At 41.5% G+C, this 19925-nt stretch overlaps 1 protein-coding gene across 1 annotated transcript in view; it reads right to left on the bottom strand.

Moving 5' to 3' along the window:
* Positions 1 to 3891: 3891 nt before the first annotated feature.
* The window catches only part of MOB1B (MOB kinase activator 1B), a 75257-nt gene continuing 59223 nt past the window's right edge, over positions 3892 to 19925 (bottom strand). Inside the window, exons 3-6 of the mRNA XM_065404993.1 lie at positions 19485 to 19578; positions 6929 to 7062; positions 4941 to 5104; positions 3892 to 4209 (exon numbers count right to left, since the gene is read on the bottom strand). Of these exons, the coding sequence (XP_065261065.1) occupies positions 4132 to 4209; positions 4941 to 5104; positions 6929 to 7062; positions 19485 to 19578 (470 nt within the window). The 3' untranslated portion in view covers positions 3892 to 4131. The remainder of the gene's footprint in view (positions 4210 to 4940; positions 5105 to 6928; positions 7063 to 19484; positions 19579 to 19925) is intronic.

The following is a 19925-nucleotide window of genomic DNA, read 5'->3' on the forward strand; positions in this document are numbered from 1 at the left end:
ATGTCATCGGGAGCCACATTTAAGTGAAGACACTTGCACAACGAGGTCAACATATGATGCCTTTTGTCAACATAACTTTGTAGTGTAGACCAGGCCAACGTCTAGTGCCTTCTAGAGATGCGAGAAGATTACCAATGGTCAAAATCTTTTTCCTCTTGCCAGAAGCATAATCTGCACACTGAACACCCACACTAGCCTGTAAACCAATACTGATTACAGTAAGCTCAGCAAAGCAGTTTTCAGTGGAAATGAAAATTAACGATGCAGATGCTGTTAGCTATTAAAAGCTGCACCATTTATGCCTCCATACGATTAAAAGCCTGTCAGTGTATTTCCATTACAAGCCCCCAATTTTCAGCTACAAAATGTTCTTCAGACTGAAGCGAAGCATAAAAGGCCACAGACCCAAGAGCAATTTAAAAATGTAGTTTTCTTCATGTCTGAAGTGCATTAGAACAGTTTGTTCAGTTTAAGTTTTAGGGGAGGACTCTGCCCTCTGAATAGTCAGATGGATGCCAGCACCATTTAGTCTGTTGAGTAATTATCCAGGAACTAAAGAGACCCTCGGACCATAACAGATCTACAGTTAATTATAGCTAGAGTTCTGAAACTGGATTTAGTATCTGGATCAGTTGTCTACCCCATCCCACACACGTGAATAGCCCCCAAAAGCAAGGAAATAAAAGTATTAAGACCAATACTCAGGCACCGATTTGTGCAGCTCAGCCTAGATAAGTATCAAGTTCCCTGTGATCTTACTTAACATAGGAGACCAAGACCAGCCCCTTTTATGTGCACAGCACAGTTTGCTGGGCGGGACGGGGGGGAGACACACACACAGGGAACCTCTTTCTCCAACACTTGAATGAGAGGTGGGGGGACTGGTTCTTGCACAAGCCAGTACACCGCAGTCTCAGAGTGGGCATGTTCTGACACTAGGGAGTGCATTCAGACGTACAGCCAGCTAGTGCATGCACTGCTGTCTGAAGCACATCCAAGCTGCCCTTGCTGTGGACTCCTGAAGTAAATTACACATTGCTATGCTCTTCCTAGTAGTACTGGCCCAGAGCCTATAAACTCTAGGAACAGTGAGTTAGTAAAACGTTGGGTGTGAATATTCCAGTTATAGGAAAACAAATTGTGTTCGTACCCTTTTTACTTCTTTCTGATGTAGGAAGATCTCAAAGATCTTCTTCCCAAAAGCAGGTAAGGGGTTCTGTTTGTTTTTTTCACATAAGGGAGAGACTGGAACATCAGCAATTGAGAGGAGAGGGGATTTTAGTCTGACTTTTTAAACCTGTTTTTTGTTCAAATACTTGAAAGAAAATCAATCTGTGTGAAAGATTCAAACATCTTGACCCTTTAACTGTGGGCTCAGAAAGCTCCCACTCCGGTTTTTCACGGAGGCTTCCAGAAAAAACAGGAAGCCGAGACCTGACATTTCTAATATGAGAGAGCAAAAGAATGGCAGCTTCTTCTCCTTTTCACCCCATTTTTTGGGAACATCTTTCAGACCTAGATATATCACAAAGAAGGGGAAAAAAAGACAAACCTAATTGCTTCCCCCACTCCTTGGCAGCTTGTCTTTAAGGCCGATAAAATCCTGTGCTGTAATTTGACCTATAAATCCAAGACGTAGATCAGCTAACAGACATGCAAGGGATTTGTATATCTTAAAGAAACATTTTGATGAAGCTGAAGGAACAATGTCTGAATGATAATTATAATTTTAACTTCTCTGCTGCCAACAATTGCTGCCATACTAGTGTAATCAATTGTAAGATACAATGTGAGCTCAGCTTACAAATTAGTAAGGGAAGCTCAGGTAACAGCTATCTAAAACTTGGCCTTTCTATAAAGGAGATGCAATGAACAGACTATCAAGGCAGTTTGCTAGTCCATAGCTGGATTCCCAGAGCTATGCTTAGTTCAAGAAACAAATAAGGTTACGATATTAGTAATCGGTGAAGCAAATAAAAAGTCAGCTAATATCAGCTTTTGCTACACTAGAAATCTTTTGCCCAATTGGAGGATATTTGTTTAGGTAAAAGGTTGTTTTCAAGCTTCAGATGATTTTGCTCAGTAAGTAAGTAATAGTAAAGCAATGGAGTTTCCTATTTCAAGAATGTAGGCCTGACTTCCAAAATTAAGTGTGTATGTAATCTGTTTATGCAAATACCAGTTACATCTGCAGGCACAAATGGCCAGTTACAAATTTTGCAGGCTCTTTGCATGTGTAATTGTGTTTTTCCATACATAATTACCCACTCCTAACTATCAAAGTCAAAAATGTGTGTCAAGCAGGTGTGTGAAATGTTTGCATGGTTTCAGGATATCCTGCAACACTTCTATTGTTCTGTCACAAACTGTAAAAATCTAAAGATCACCAAGGTTCAAGAGCCATGGTAGTGCATAATAATAATAGCTAGTTCTTTTATAGTGCTTTTCATCTTTAGCTCTCAAAGTGCTTTACAAAGGAGGTCAGTATCATGGGTCAATTTACGTCTTTGCATCAAAATCATGTAAAATCTGTGGTTCTGCTAAGTTATGATGCAAGAGCAGGTGAAAACTGGCTACTTTTTCATTTTGAGATTTGGCACCTAGATACTGATGATACTATGGGGATGGCACAATGGCACATTGCAAATGTGTAAGACAAATGTATTTGAAGCCAAAATTGGATAGATACAAAGATACACAGACTGAAAGCAAAGATACATTCCATATGAATTTCTGAGATGGGAACCCCCTGAGTTTCACATAGCTATAACACAGAGATGTCCAAATAGTAGTCTGTGGACCACTTTCAGGTGGTCAATGGAAATGTCTTGTCACATGGTACTGGTTCTCCCAGTTTCCAGTTTGAGAGAAACAGGACCAGAAAGGGAGGGAGATATGAAAAAGGAGATTGTGTGATTGTTTTCTCAAAAAGAACAAAAGCACTTGCCACACTAAAAACAGCTAAAATATACAAATTTTACTTAATATAACTTTCCCTGTGTAAACAATTGCTATAGTTACCACAGACACCTCATACAATTATGAATGAGATGGGCTGTGGGCCTTCTGATTGCAAATGGAAAGTGGTCCACAAGACAATCTTTCTACAAAGAGATGTTCTCTTATGAAAAAGCTTGAGAATCTGAGCTCTAATCTTGAGTTAGCTTTTTACTGTTCACATTTAAATGGCATCACTCTAGTGGATTTAAAACAAGATTTTTCTTAATATTACCTACGTGTCATTTTTGATGATGAATAAATAGATCTTTCCTTCTCACTGAAGACACTTTTGCAAATTGGTTGGCTCATTTGGGAAATACTAGGAACTTTATTAAAGGAAGTAATGTACCTTACAGTACATTAGGCTGGCCTGAGTTGATATTTGTATTAACAAAATAAATATATGTAACAAGCAGTGCAAAATTACAGTGGAATGGAGAGCCAGCCCTCTGCTATCCTGGGTTGTCCATGGTTTTAAAATCGTTATCATTTAGGTCTGGTGACTAGGACATGAGCTGAAGTGTCACCATCACTATAATTTTTTATTTTTACTTTTTTTGGTTTTTTAGAAATACCTAGTTTTGAGAAGCTTTATATTCATCTCTCTTAAAAAATGGTGATGCTGTGTATTAAAAGCTGGAGATCACTGATTTAAGTAAGTTATGGCTTTTGTACTTTAAACATATATATTCTAAACCAAGCATCAGTAAGTGTCCTGGGTAGGTTATATTTTCTGTTTCCAGCAATGTTCAGTATTGTGTGTGCTTTGCACCTCAGAAGTGAGTCTGCCAAGGCACTTAGAGAATGTAAGTTCTTTTAGGGACTTCATGAGAATGGGCTACAATTGACACAAAACAGAACCCATCCATCAGCAGTGTCAAATCTCCCAACAAGCATACTTCCTTTATAAACACTCAAAATCTACTAAAAATCCACAATGAGAAAAAAAAAAGCCATTTACTGCATGTCACTAAAAGACAAAGATTTCCCCTAATAAAAGCACAAAGAATGGATCTTGGCTGCCTGTAAGAACAGAACAAGGTTTTGTTTTGTTTTCAAAACAGAACAAAACAAACAAACAAAACCCCCAGAAATACCACACGCTTGCTATTTCCACAAATCCACTTCCTTTTATCTATCCTTGGAGGTCAGTTTTTCAATCAGTTCTTGAAGTGGAGCCAGTTCTCTTCTGTCAATAAGGTTGAATTCCTGTAGAAGAGGGGGGAAAACACCATTTTACTTGAACAGACAATGTAGTGTTAGTACCAGCTTTACATTTAATTATAAAGTTACCCTGCAGTTTGCAATCGTCCAGGCTTACCTGTTAGCCATTTTCAACATGTAGGTAGCTGGTTCAAATCCAATCTAGGTCACTAATGACTAAACATGGTTACAATCAGAAGGCTATTCAGCAGCCTATGTGAAATGAATTAGTGCACTCAATAAAGTGCCTGGTCGAGCTATATTCCAAAAAAAGATTTTACTTCACACTCAGTAAACTCCCTTCTCAGATCCTGTTCTGCATTAAGGCCATCCAACAATGCAGCTCAGACAGTATTCCCCCTTTTATAACTTCTAAAGGGCCACTTCCTTGATGGAAAAACAGTAGCAGCCAGTAAATGCACTCTCTGCAGCTTGAGTTCAGAGTTTTCTTCTGCTACTGGCTGTGAATTAAGGTTTTCTTTGGTACTTGTCTGTCTTGTGGAAACATGTCATAATCCACTGTTGCAATCTGTTAATACTTATAGCAATAATTATACCCTACAATACCAATAAGGTAGCATCTTGGGCTTAGAGCTGCCCAATTATGTAAAAACACCTGCTTCTATACCAACTGCTAGAAAACTCAAAGAATGGTATTTTTATATATCGACATTTTAATATATGCTGTCTTCAGAGTAGAAGGCAACCATTATCACAGCATTCTTATGCTAATTTACCTGAACAAAAAAAATAAAGTGCTTGAAGGATGTGTTAAGATGTGCCTCTTCTTGTAGCTGGATTACTGGATCAAAGTGCTGGTGGTAAATGTGAGCATAAACTCTAAAGAGACGCTTTAGAATGGTCTTTGCCACTGACATGAAGTTCTTTGGGAAAGGAACACCTAAAAAGAAACAAACGGGTAAGCGCTTTGGGGCAAAAACTGGGTCTTCATAGATTTTAAAGCCAGAGGGACGATTATGCTCACTTAGCACATAACACAGGCCATGGATTTCACCCGTGATTCCTACATCAAGCCCATAACTCCTATCTGAGTTAGAGCATATGTTGAAGAAAGACATCCCATTCTTGCTTTAAAGACTTCAAATGATGGAAAATCCCCCGCGTCTCTGCGTAAATTGTTCCAATGGTTACCCTTGCTGTCAAAAAAATTGCACCTGATTTCTAGTTTGAATTTGTCTAGCTTCAGCTTCCACCCACTTGTTATGCCTTAGTCTGCTAGATTAAAGTGTCCTCTACTATCAGAAATCTTCTCTCCATATAGGTACATAACTATGATCAAGTTACCTCTCAACCTTCTCTTGGATAAACTAAATAGATTGAGCTTCTTTTGTGTCTCACCTTACGACAGACTTCAAATCATTCTTGTAGCTCTTTTCTGAACTCTTTCCAATTTATCAACATACCCTTTACACTGTGGACACCAGAACTGGACGGAGTATGTCAGTAGTGGTCTCACTAATCCCTTATACTGGGGTAATAAAACCTCCTTACTCCTACTCAATATTTCCTTGCTTATACATCTAAGGATTGCATTTGCTCTCTTAAGCTACTGCATCACATTAGCAGTGCATGTTCACTTGGTTATCCACTATGACCCTGTTAGTCATTTTCTGAGTCACTGCTTTCCAAAATATAGTCCCTCATCCTATTAAAAAAAGTCGTCATATATACTTGAACAGGGCCAAACAAAATGGAGATCCGAGCCCTCTGTGCACTGCAGTAAGATCAATATTGAATAATTAAAAAACACTATTAACATTACTGTTAATAATAATAAAAGCAGCTTTCCTCTCCCCCACTCGCTGTGCCCAACAGCTCTGAACTGAAGCACTAAAGCAAATGCCATCTTGCTAACAGGTTCTACGTTGCCACCTACTGAGCAGGATATAGCTGGGAAGAGGGATGACTTAAAAAACAAAACCTATTATAGGTTCATTGCACCTGACTAAAACCATGAACAAGTAAAAGCAAAAGCCATTTGATTTTGACAGATGGTCCATTTTTTAAAATGGGCTGTCATTAGCTGCTTGCTGAATAGTGCTATGCATTTAAAGAAGCCTCCTCAAAACAAAACAATTCCCAATTTATTTGTAAACAATAAGTTCTGTATTCACGATCAAGGGTGCAAAGCTGACCCAGTAGGGGAATGCCTCCTTGGGGCTATGCGTCTTTCCTGCACAGAAATTTATTTTGGTATTTGGGAAAACTCTATATTCTGCAAAAAGATACTGAGGATAGGGTACAGGGGTTGGAATTACTTTTCCTCCTCTCCTATTTCTCTAGAGCAACACCCTGCTTTTTAAAAGGAGATAGCTGAAGAATCAATGAAAATACAGTTGCTTATTAAATAGAAACACCCTTTTTCTACATCCTGAATTTTAACAGGTTTTTATTAAGGATTGCTCTTTTATGTATCATGTCTGATAGCCAGGCACACAAATTGTACCTGCTTAAACAGATGCAAGTACCTTTCAGTGTACTAATAAATTGTTCTTTAACTGTCCTACAGTAGTCACTAATCATTTAAATAACAACTCAACATTCAACAGTTCACTATTTCTATTTATTGCTGAGTTCCCTTTGGGGTTGAATCAATATTTTTTCCTTCCTGTAAATTCAGACACAAAGCTATACACGCTTTTCAATGCCAAGAGATCTTAATAGTCCTGTACAACAGGATGCTGATTTCACTGTTCATTTTTACCTATTTTGGATGGAAATAGTGTTTCGTCATCCAGCTGATCCTGGACCCAAGTCATCAGGTAATCAATGTACTTTGGTGCTGAGCACTTGATTGGTTTCTTTATGTTTGTCCCATCTGCCCAGTGATACTCGTATCTGGGTTGGAACAGAAAGCAAAGACATCTCTTTAACACACAACTGAGTCATTCATACAAAAGCCTTGGAAAGGTTTTTTTGTTTCTGTTTAAGGATTGAACTTGATTTTTATAATGCTTTTAGAGAGACACACTCCTGGTCCTTCCCTGTCACCAAGGGAGTGAATATATTGCCAACCCAGGAATGAAAAGGACTGCTGAGTGCTGCAGTGCTAAAGTCCTCCCAAAGGAACCAATGAGCTATATTATATTCATATATATTCCTATAGTATATTATATTCCTCTAAATACAAAAGAGAATGATACTGCCAGTTTAAAACCATGTGCTTTCAGAGAAAACATCGTTACCTATCCTACAAATCTGATCATAAATTATGAGAACTGAAATAATATAAATAAATCTTATTAACTTTTAAACAGCTTAAGTTTAGGCTTCATTTTTTTCAGCTTGGACTGAAAATAGCCTAGTCACTTTCATTTTCTATTCTTAACACAATAGCAGAATGCTGTGATGTTTGAGTGGCAAACAGCAGGGGAATGTTTGTTTAAAAATGTTTCCTCCAGAATTAAAATTATAAGAACAATTTTATTGGTCATACATCTTTATAAAATATGTTTAAAATATATTTGTTTAAACAAGAGCAAAATTGTGGACACAATTTAATCAGACAGTGCCTGTTTTAAACAATTTAAGGTGTTTTGTCAGTTAAATCAGCAACTAGGAGAACCTTTTCACAATAATTTTTAGAACAGAGATCAGTTACAGCAGTAAACAAGACTAACATTTATTTACACATTTCTCTTGGTTTATCAAATCATGGATAGTTCTTTGAAAACATCTAGTCAATGTATAGCGGCAGTCCAAAAAGCTAACAGAATGTTAGGAACCATTAGGAAAGGGATAGATAGTAAGACATCAATATCATAATGCCTCTATATAAATCCATGGTACGCCCACACTTTGAATACTGTGTGCTGTTCTTGTCTCCCCATCTCAAAAAAGATATATTAGAATTGGAAAAGGTACAGAGAAGGGCAACAAAAATGATTAAGAGTATGGAATAGCTTCCATACAAGGAGAGATTAAAAAGACAAGACTTTTCAGCTTGGAAAACAGATGACTATGGGGAGATATGATAGAGGTCTAAAATATCATGAATAGTGTGGAGAAAATGAATAAGGAAGTATTATTTACTCCTTCACATAACACAAGAACCAGGGCTCACCCAATGAAATTAACAGGCAGCAGGTTTAAAGCAAAAGGAAGTACTTCTTCATACAACGCAGTCGACTTGTCAACTCACTACCAGTGGATGTTGTGCAGGCCAAAACTATTCTGTAACTGGGTTCAAGAAAGAATTAGATAAGTTCATGGAGGATGGGTCCATCAATGGCTTTTAGCCAAGATGGTCAGGGAAGCAACCCCAGGCTCTGAGTGTCCCTTGCCTCCGACTGCCAGAAGCTAGGAGTGGCTCGATAATTACCCTGTTCTGTTCATTCCCTCTGAAGCATCTGGTATTGGTGCTATCGGAAGACATGATACTGGGCTAGATGGACTATTGGTCTGACCCAGTATGGCCGTTCTTAGGTTCTAGCATAGAGAGAAATCAAAGAGTCTACCTGCATGTTAATGAGTTTACCAAGAACTGCCCAGTCCTAACACTGATTCTGGCAGAGCAGACCTTCAGCAACCCCAGCTCTAGGGGAGACCTGGGGTAGTTACCAGCTCATCACAGCTTCAGCTCAGAACATGCACAATCATGACATGTTTACCCTTTCATTTCAAGAGCAGGTAATTAGTAGACAATAGTTTTTTCCCCCAGGCATACATTCAAAAGGGTGTGTCACTTGCATTCCCCAGCTACTTCCTAGGAAATCCAATCCATGGGTATTGTCCTAAAAAGTCCTTTGAACTTCCGCATACCTTCCAGAAATTGCATTAATCCCGTCTTCCTGCTAAAGCACTTCCATACTAATCTCACAATAATACATAAACATTTGCATTTCTAATATAATGTACCCCAAAGATAGCAATCCTAATTCAGAAAGGTTTAACTTAATTCAATGAAGTTCATTCAGGATACTACAGGATACTGTCAGGGTACGTCTATACTTACCTCCGGGTTCGGCGGTAAGCAATCGATCTTCTGGGATCGATTTATCGCATCTTGTCTAGACGCGATAAATCGATCCCAGAAGTGCTCGCCGTCGACGCCGGTACTCCTGCTCCGCGAGAGGAGTACGCGGAGTCGACGGGGGAGCCTGCTTGCCGCGTGTGGACCCGCGGTAAGTACCTTGTAGTTCGAACTAAGGTACTTCGACTTCAGCTACGTTATTCACGTAGCTGAAGTTGCGTATCTTAGTTCGAACTGGGGGGTTAGTGTGGACCAGCCCTCAGTCTGTCATATAGTGACCCACACCATTTCTTGAAGCATCGCCTTGTTCCTCTGAGGTCTTTTGTGCATGTATTGACCCTGCTTAGCTTGTGTGACCTGACAATCTCGGAGTATGAAGTGGTATGACTTCTAAGAAATAGTAAAGATATACTCTCTTCCACAACACATACTATAAGTGGAAATATGCAGAGATAATCTTCAAATACTCTGACAATCCCCACATGTCTGGCTTCATAAAAGAAACTGGACTAAAACTTTGAGATGGTTTGATCTATAGCAGCAATAAAGTGTGGGTACCAGTAAGAATACTGGGTGCTGTATTACATTTGGTACTTCTAGGGGTCACAAAGCTGATAAAAATCAGTGTTTTCCGCATGATTAAATGTATTAATCAAAACATTATTCTGGGACTGAAACTTCTTTAGAGGGTTCCCAAAATATAGAGCAGCAGCATTAGGGCAGTTATGGAAGATTATAACCAGACTCATACATTGACTCAAATGAGTGAGCAAGCACCTACATCTCTAGTAGTAAAACAAACATTCCATGCCATTGCCATCAACTAAAACTCAACCTTATGGTTGGATTGGTCTTGTTTGAAAAAAAGAGAGAAAACCCCCAACACCTCTGTAATGCTCATGGATCATGTTATAATAGAGACAAAATGATATTTAGTGGGTAGAGTAGGAAATATAACACTTACAGTGACTAGCTGTAGGATCAAACAGCCCCAAATGACATTGTTAGGATTTACCAGGATTGAGATAGATTAGTTAATCGTTCTTTCTATTCACATATGCTAATGATTCTACCTAAATGTGAAAATATGCCTACGCACTAAAGATAACAAGACCAACTCCTCCTCCACAGAATTCTTATACGCACATACACTTTTTCTTTCCAATAAAAATACCTTTGAGAAGGCTGTAGAACAAAACTATCACTTTTGCTAAGCAAAGCACCCATGCTAGGTGACTAGGATTAAGATTTTTAAGGGTATTATTATATACATAGGAACTTTATATATAACATCTTTAAATCCCAATAAAGAGATATTAATTTGACACAGTTTAAAATACTGTATTCAGTTTTGACTCTCCCATTTGCCAAGAGACACTGGAGCAAAGGAAGAGGTCAGAAAAAGGTAAGTGGGTTGGCACACTGCTGAGAGAGAGGAGCTATTAAAAGAGGCAGATTCAAAGGAGGATATATAACTGTTCTCACAGCAGACATGTAAGGCAGAGGAACAGAAATTTCATATTTAAGTTTATGAGCTTAGGCCAAAATTGGGATTTGTGTATACTCTTCACTTCTAAAAGCCAGGCCTCTTTTGTGTAGGTGCCTGAATACAGAAGTGCTGAGCACCCACAAATCTAACTGAAGTCAAAGGGATCTTTAAGTGCTCACTCAGAAAAAGAAAAAAAAAAAAAAAAAGGCCACTTTTATGAAGATACCTAAATTTGGACTTGGAAGTCTAACCCTAGACATCCAGATGTGAAAATTGTGGCCTTCATGTTTTTTCCAGTGTGTACGTATTGGCAGACATGAAAACCAATGAGAAAAGGGGAAAATGAAGCAATAACTCAATTTCCCCTCCTTCCTAGTACCTTGTAAACATATTACTTTAACAATATATTTTATACAGACGAATAACTTTTCAATGTGCTTGTTCTGCTTATGGTTCCATGACAGTTGATGTGGCAAATATAGTAATGAGGACTGATGATTGAAAGCAGGTGTAGCTCGTTTTGGTTGGGTTGAGGAAAGAATATGGGTATGAATAGGAGACACTGTTTTAAGACATGAGTAAGTGAAACTTACTATTTTCTTTCCCTCTTTTTATTTTTCTGACAACTAGCCATACAATGGACGACTGGGTAGTGGAAAGCAGAACGTAAGGACTGTTCCTGCTGCTGCTACTGACCTCAATGGGCATGTCTACACTAGAATTTTTACCGGAGTTAATTGATTGCTCGTTGCTCAAGGTACCTAATATGCTTGTAAAGGGCTAGTCTGGTAAAACCTCCAGTGAAGACCCGGAGCCACAGGAACAGGACTGAGCCCATAGTGCATGGTATGTAGATGTGAAGAACATAAATTGACCCTTGGTTAATAACAGAAATCATTCCAGTCTTATACCTGCAAGCAGCTCCCCATCTCCAAGCAAGATCTCAGGCCAGGGAGGTATGCAAAGAACCCTAGTAAATAACTTCCTGTACTTAAAGGTCCCTTCCTAAGGGCATGGCTACACTCGCAGATGTAGAGCGCTCAGAGTTAAACCAGCCTTCGGAGACAGCAGCAGGGAAAGGGCTGCCGTGTGTTTACACTGTCAGCTGCAAGCGCAGTGGTGTGACCACATTAGCAGCTCTTGCAACGCCACAGAGAGCAGTGCACTGTGGTAGCTATCCCAGTGTGCAAGTGGCTGCAGCGTGCTTTTCAAATGGTGGAGGGGGTGGAGTGTGACAGGGAGTGTGTATGTGGTGGGAGAGACAGTGTGTTTTGGGAGGCAGAGTGTGTCAGCATGCTGTCTTGTAAGTTCAGACAGCGGCAGGGGGAAACCCCATCAGCCCCCGCTCCCCCTTCCCCACACACAGCCTGCCTCGGCAGCAGCAGCAGCAGCATTCCACAGTAATGGTTAGCTTTGTCCCGGAGCAGTTAAGCATGCCGGCTGTCAGAAACGGAGCTTTGAAAGGGGATATCCCCATGCCTGCAGCTGAGTTCAAAACAATGACAAGAGTGGCCACTTGACTTCAAGGGATTATGGGACATTTCCGGAGGCCAATCACAGTGCAGTAATGCAACACGTCATCCACACTGACACCTGGGCATTTCAGCCAGGGTGCAGCAAGCTCTATGCTTCTTGTGGAGGTGGATTACCAGGAGTGCTCCAGCTGCAGAGTCCAGGCACTCTAAGTGCCTTGCAGTGTGGACACCTCAGGAGTTAGGGCGCCCAGGGCTGATTTAAGGTGCGCTAACCTGCAAGTGTAGCCAAGGCCTAAGATAGCTGCTGGAAAGAGGTAGTGAGTGTGAGCTGCAGAGACCCCAGACACAGAAGCCCAGAAGCTGCTTGCATTTAAGGCTTGCCCAGAACACAAGGTAGGATTCCGCATGTCAAAAAAGTGCTTTAGCCCAATCTGTCCACTTCCAGGGGGTTACCTCAAATATTTATCTTGGGATTTGCAAAGACTAAACCCTAATAATGTGCAGCAGATGCACAAGACTCCATACCCATGCCAGAGGGAAGGTTATTTTCACACATCAGTGGATCTTCAGTTTGGTTACATATTTCATAAGCTTCTGAAAACAAACCTTTCAGTTTTGCTTTGAAAACTGATAGGATGTCTCAGTGATTTGCAACAGTGAACCATTTATATGCTACATGTTTTGTGCATCACTAATCAGATATTTGTTTCCCATTTAATATAACTAAATAGTGCTACACCCATCTTGTCAAAAATTTATGGCAAAAATCTACATATCTTGCATTTTTCAGTTTTTCTAGAAGGATGTTGCAACCAGAGAGCAGGACACAGGAAGTTAACATATGTATTTTTGTAGTGATTAACTAGAAGGTTGCATATAATCCAAATTAAATAATAAATATCAGTAACAGTAGTAATACATACTTAGCATATATTGTGCTTCACATTTGATGATCTCAGAGTGCTTTACAGTATTGGTAAGTATCATCCCCATTTTAAGTTCTAAGAACTCTCCTTCCTTCCCCCCCCCCTCTCCTCCCCCCCACAAAAAGGTGCCTGGCAAAAGTTTCTCAAATTAGCTCACTTCAGCTTATGAGACTCATGGTCCATGAAGGTCTACTTCTGCTTTATTTATTTTTGTCAATACTCCCTGTTTTCATTGTCACGGCTCAGAGCTAATTGTACCTTTGATTACTGTCTGTCTTCCCGAGTGCAACCCTCTTGCCTTCACCTGTCGCAGGATGGAATCCTGCAATTTTCCCACTCTCAGATTGGGTCTTGTATACCACCTGTGATTCCGCAGCCAGCGAGCCCCACTATTCTTCCCTTCGCGAGCTGTGACCAGTGTGAGAACACAGGAACATAAAACAGCCTTTCCAAAGCAAAGTATTACTTAATCTCATCAATAGGAACAAAGCATAACAAAAGCAAAGGGCTCTTAACACAAAAGCCTACATGCATAACTGTCTTACCTAAAGTGTGGGTAGACCTAGCTGATGTGACACCCCCGTTTCTGGGAATTGCTGGCGGCAGGCAGCTGGGCTCTAGCCACGAAATTGACAAGAGCGCCAACAGCTGATGTAAGTAACGCACACACTGCGTTGCCCTAACTACACTGACATAAGCCTTATACCTCTCGTGGAGGTGCAGTTATTATGTCGGTGTAGTAGGACACTTACATCAGCAGGAGGAAGGCTGTAGTGTAGACACTGCCTTATGTCGACCTTACTGTGTAGTGTAGAGCAGCCCTTTGTTACGGTGTTGGGCGTAGTAACTGTTTATTTTTAGGCCGTGAGGCACGTATAGAGTAATTGTATAAAATACTATCTGGCCTTTGGACTTAATAAAGGAATTTATGGTTATATTAGTGTCTGGTGGTCTCCCACATTAATATTAATAATTTCTAACATTATTAATAATTCCAACATGCTAGAGTACATCCTCCACCCTTTGGAAATATGACAAGCAACACCCTAACGATCAGACAGACATAACATGCACAAAATGTTACAGGCAGCTCTCACATCCTTCACATTATTTTACTTATTTATTAGAAATAGTAGCTCTGACCGTGACTCACCTGAAGGAAAAAATTCAAGACATGGCCTACATAGTTTTTGACTTTTATCATATCACTTTTGATTAGAGGTGGGATTTTTAACCACTATACTTTACTGGTAAAAGTCCTAGTGTGAATGCAATTATACTTGAATAAAGGCGCCTTATACTGGTATATCTTAGGCCATGTCTACACAGCAAACTTTTGCCAACACAAGTTACGTCAGCATAAAGCTGATGCAGTTAGTATACCACTTGTGCACATGCATACTTGGTTCCATGTGTCGGCACTGCGTGCACTCAGGAGTGCGTGTGTTGACGCTCGGTGCGGTGCGGGTATCCCATTGTGGTGGGATGTAGGTGCTTGGTCCCACCATTCGGCGCACTGCCTTCTGGGAAGATTTGGCAATGCAGTGTATGGCAGAAATGAGTCACTCAGGGGTGACCTGGGAGCAAGGGATCACCTTCCAGGCAAGCAACTTTCTCCGTCCCATAAGGTCATCTATATCCCATAATTTTCCTACCTTTTTTAAAAAATCCCACAAGCCTGCGTGGCCCTCCTCGCTGTCTGACATCTCTGACAGAAGCATGGAGCCTGCACAGTTCTGCACTATTGTATTAAGCATTGCAAACACAGAATGCATGATCCTCTGGTATTTGCAGAGCTGCAAGAAGAACCAAATCAGCAGAGAACATGACTATTTCGTAGAGGTCAGATGCTGTGGGACACAGCGAGAACCAATTCAAGATTGTTGGTGGTGTTCAAGGAGTAGCTGCAGATGGTGGAGCACTATTTCTGAGCCAGAGAAATGAGCCTTGATTGGTTGGATTGCATTGTAATGCAGGTTTGGGATGATGAGCGGTGGCTGCAGAACATTTGGATGTGCAATGCCACATTCCTGGATCTGTGTGCTGAGCTTGCCCCAGCCCTCCAGCGCAGGGACACCAGAATGAGAGCTGCACTGACAATGGAGAAGTGAGTGGCAATCACACTGTGGAAACTTACAATGCCTGATTGTTACCGGTCAGTGGGAAATCATTTTGGAGTTGGAAAATCCCCTCTGGGGGCTGATGTCATGTAAGCGTGCAGGGCCATTAATCGCCTCCTGCAGGACTGTGACTCTTGGCAACGTGCAGGACTTAAGTGGATGGATTTGCAGCAGCGGGGTTCCAAAACCGCAGTCGAGTGACCCCTACGCATGTCCTATTTTGACACCAGACCACCTTGCCACAGCGTACATCTACAGAAAGGGCTACTTTTCTATGGTTATGCAAGTACTGCTGGATCACCAGGATGCTTCACCAACACCAAAGTGGGCTGGTCAGGGAAGGTGCACGACACTCGCATCTTAAGAACACAGGAATGTTCAGAAAGCTACAAGCAGGGACCTACTTTCCCGACCAGTGGATCACCATAGGCGATGTTGAAATGCCAACAGTGATCTTGGGGGACCAGCCTACCCTTTGCTCTCCTGGCTCATGAAGCCATAAACCAGCCACCTCGACAGCACCAAAGAAAAATTCAACTACCAGCTCGGCAGGTGCAGAATGACAGTTGAATGTACTTTTGGTAGACTGAAGGGAAGCTGGTGTTGTTTACTCACAAGATTGGATCTTAGTGAGAAAAATATCCCAATGGTTATAGCAGCCTGCTGTGTCCTGCATAATATCTCTGAAGCAAAGGGGGAAAAGTTGCTGCCAGGATGAAGAGCAGAGATAGAGCGGCTGTCTGCTGAGTTTGAACAGCCAGACACAAGGGCTATTAGAAGAGCTCAACATGGAGCTATATGGCTCTGGGAGCCTTTAAAAAACCACTGACAGTAAACCACAGTAATGGGTTGTGATTTACTGTGCTCTACCTGAGCCCGGCTGTCTTGGGGCTTGTTAGGAATTGTGGAGTGCTGTACATTTATGAATATAACAGTGTCAATGCACCTATTTATTTCATGGTGCTTGCTGTACATTTATGACTATTACACTGTTTGTCACTGATCCTGTGAGTTGTGTCAGACCGTACAGCAAGTGGGTGCTTTCACTACCATTAGGCATTCTGCAGCATATGCTGGGAACTAAAAGATTAATTGTTTTCCAAACAATAAAATTTTATTGAGTAAGACAAATATTGTAAAAAAAATTCTGTGCCAATTAAAAGCAAATGCATTAAAGCCTTAATAAATTTATGGAACAGAACTTAAGAAGTGGAAAAAACATTCAGGTCCATGTTAGCTACACCCAGCAACCATGGCTTTCACAGGTCAGTGGATGTGAAGCTGTGGTTCTCCTTAACATTCCTGTAGGGAGGAGTGGTAGGGTTCGGGATGTGGCCCCTGATGCCATGTGGAACATTGAGGGGGATGTAGGGAGGTGTTGTAATGGAGTTTTCCATGGACTGCAAAGGGAGGCGAGCCCGTGATTGTTGAACCTGTAGGTTCACAAGAGTCTGCAGCATCTGTGTTAGTTGCCAGAGAAGCCCCATTATGTCCTGGTGCATCTCCCTCCCTTTCCTTTTCCTGGTGGGACTCCTGTGCCTCTCTCCTGTCAGGTCTTTCCTTCTCCATACAGTCGGCAGTATTCACCCTCCAGGCCCTCTGCTCATGGTCTGATGCAACACTGGCTTCCCAGATCTCACTGAATATGTCATCTCAAGTCCTCTTCTTTCTCCTCCTTCTCTGGCTCAGGTGTTCCGCAGGTGTGGAGGGGAAATCCATCAAGGCTGAAACAGCAGCAACTACAGAAAAACATCCAGAGATACCATTGTCAATATAATGACAACGGAAAGCCAAAGTTAAGATTCAGAACTCCCTTCCCTCGCTCCCCATGAGTTTTAAACAAGACATGCTTATTGACACTGCTGCTTTGGAATGTTTATGCATGGCACCACTCACAGCACCAGTCATGGTGAGTACGGCCCACCAGGGAAATGAGGAGGGAATTGCTCCGTTGCATGGAACTACGAGTAAAGGGCAACGGTATTGAATACTGGCACTGTTTTCCACAGGTGGTGGTGATTTTAGCTGATATCTCACTCCTTAGGGTAACAAAGGCTCGGAGAGCACAGCTGCTACTGGTGTCCCAAAGCCACCCAGGCCAGTATACCGCTAGCCTGTTTCCTGCAACGATGCCTACCAAAGTTATTGCTGACTGGCGTGGGAAAGTCCTACCCGGAGGAAAAAATAAGGCTGCCATCCCTAGAAACCTTTGGGAGAGGATTGCAGAGTACTGCCATGGAAGTTTTATCAAGATCTCAGGAGGATTAAGGAGACATCCTGGTATACACAAACTGCGCTGCATGGCCCTCCTGCCTAATTCTACAGGGGAACGAAAAGCAGGTAACTCTACCTCTTATTGTTGTACTGCTACCTCTTCTGGAGTGAGTAAATTAATGAAAAGTCAATAGGTGTGTCTTGTTAAGCTGGGGGCACATCATTGTAATGGGAAATACTTTGAAACACTTACCCAAGGTTCCTTCCGCTGCATCGGGCTTGCCCATGCTCAACTGCCAAGGCTGACTGGACCTCAAAGTGGAGCCTCAAACAGGTCCTGGCTCGTGTCGTAACTGGACCCCCAGGTCGCATGTCCCCCATCTTCCTGCTCTTCCTTCTCCTCCTCTTCCTCACTGTTCACAGCAGGGGCCTCTGACTTGAGCTCCTCAGAGGTATCCAAAGTAGTCTACAGGGTGGTAGTGGGGTCAAGAATGGCATGCAGCTCTTTGTAAAAGTGGCAGGTCTCCAGCTCGGCACCAGATTGACTGTTGGCCTCCCTGGCCTTCTGATATGCCTGCCACAGCTCCTCTGCTTTCACACAGCACTGCTGCTGATCCCTGTCGTACCACTTCTCTTGAATCACCGATGCAATCTGCTTATAGATGCCCACATTTCTACAGCATCTTCTCCACACAGGTCAAGGAGAGACAATTATCTCCAGGCCAGAGCATGTCTGGAGAGTGTAGCCAGCATGGTCAGCTGGGCAGGTGCACACAACAATGGAGAGCTGGTAGGCATGCTCACCAAACTGGACAATCAGGAAAAGGCATTTCAAAAATATACAGGGCTTTAAAGGAGAGGGCGGCCTTCCAGTCTCAGTGAACCCTGGGCAGTGGAGTTCACAACTGTGACCAGAGCAGTCAGTGTCGAGCATTGTGGGACAGCTGCTGGAGATCTGTTCAGGTTGACACAGGTAATGCAGTGCCTACACTCGCACTATGTCAACCTCAGCACAATGATAGCTCAATGCCACTCGGGGAGGTGCTAATACTGCCTCACTGTAACAGAGCACTTACATCGGCGGGAAACAAATGTAAGTGTAGACACATGTGCAACTAGATTGACGCAAGGCAGCTTATGTCAACCTAACTTTGTTGTCTAGACCAGGCCTTATTTTCGTATGGAAAGGGGAACAAGCTCTGCTAGTAGAAGACACTTTTATATTGGTATAACTGCACCACACTAGGCTGGTTGCATGGGTAGACAAGCACTCTTCTAAATCTTTATCACTAACTTAAGCCCACCAAGTCAACACAGCATGCTTGCTTCTAATCAGATAAACAGTATTGCAGATGAATAATTTCACTGTATTCCTTAACTACATATTACAAATTCAGAGTTCATGTTGCATATGGAAGTAAAAGCAGAGAGAGGGGGAAGATGCACACGTACACTTTGTTATAAAATATTTACGTGTAATATCAAGCTCTTTTCAGTATACAGAAGATTTGTTTCCCAGTTTATTTTACATTAGAATGTCAGGTATTTTCCGCTCTGTAAGACACTGGACAGCTGCAGAACTAGCAGAAGTACAAGATGACATGTATCAAGTAAGTCAAACTTCAGCAATTGAGAGGGGGAGGGATTTCTAGTCAGACTGTTTAAAACTGTGGTTGATTATTTTTGTAATATCTAGTTAACTAAAACACATGAAAAAAAGAAAGCTTTCCGTATCCCCAACCCTTCATTTAGGGGGTTAAATGGATACCAGTCTGCCTTACAGAGACTTTTTTTTGTTAGAGAACTCCCACTGGGAAAGATCAAATTGGACATTCATGATATTTCTAAGATTGGGGGCGGGGGAGAACCTCAGTGTCCCGTCCTCCCCCGCATCCCCACATTGTCAGGTCTTCTTTTTATATCATAAAGCAACAAGAGAGGGCACAACATTTTCTCCATCTTTGTAAGTCACCTTTAATGCAAGAGGAACTGAGCATTATCACACATTTGCAAATAGATCTCAAAAGTTGCACTCTCTCAATAATATATAACAAGTATTCTTACTTTGGGCCAGCTGACATCACTGGGCAGCTCTCTTCTGTACAGAAGTCTGTAATGGTACCATAAAGCATATTGATCTGGTTGAAGAAGTCCACAGCTGTAAAGAATTTAAACAGTCAGTTAGCAGTCTGGTAACAGTCTGCCAACAATGCAAACTTCATGCAGTTCTAATTACAAAATTCCCACTGCTGAACAGGTGTATAGAGTTATGTAATGAAGCTTCCACATTGTTAATTGCTTTGTAAATATTACAAAGGAAATGTGAGGCACAGACAAAATAGACAGTTGCGTGTAAATGTTATATTAAAGTCCATCGCCATACAACGATTTCTGTTCTGCTGGTTATGAGCCAACTATTAAGAATTTATGTTTTAGCCTTTTAATGTATTTAAAAACATTGCACTTCATTTAGCAGTGCATTTCATTGAGTATTTGTTTATTTTG

This window comes from Emys orbicularis, chromosome 5 (genome assembly GCF_028017835.1).
Source record: "Emys orbicularis isolate rEmyOrb1 chromosome 5, rEmyOrb1.hap1, whole genome shotgun sequence".
NCBI classification, from domain to species: Eukaryota; Metazoa; Chordata; order Testudines; family Emydidae; genus Emys; species Emys orbicularis.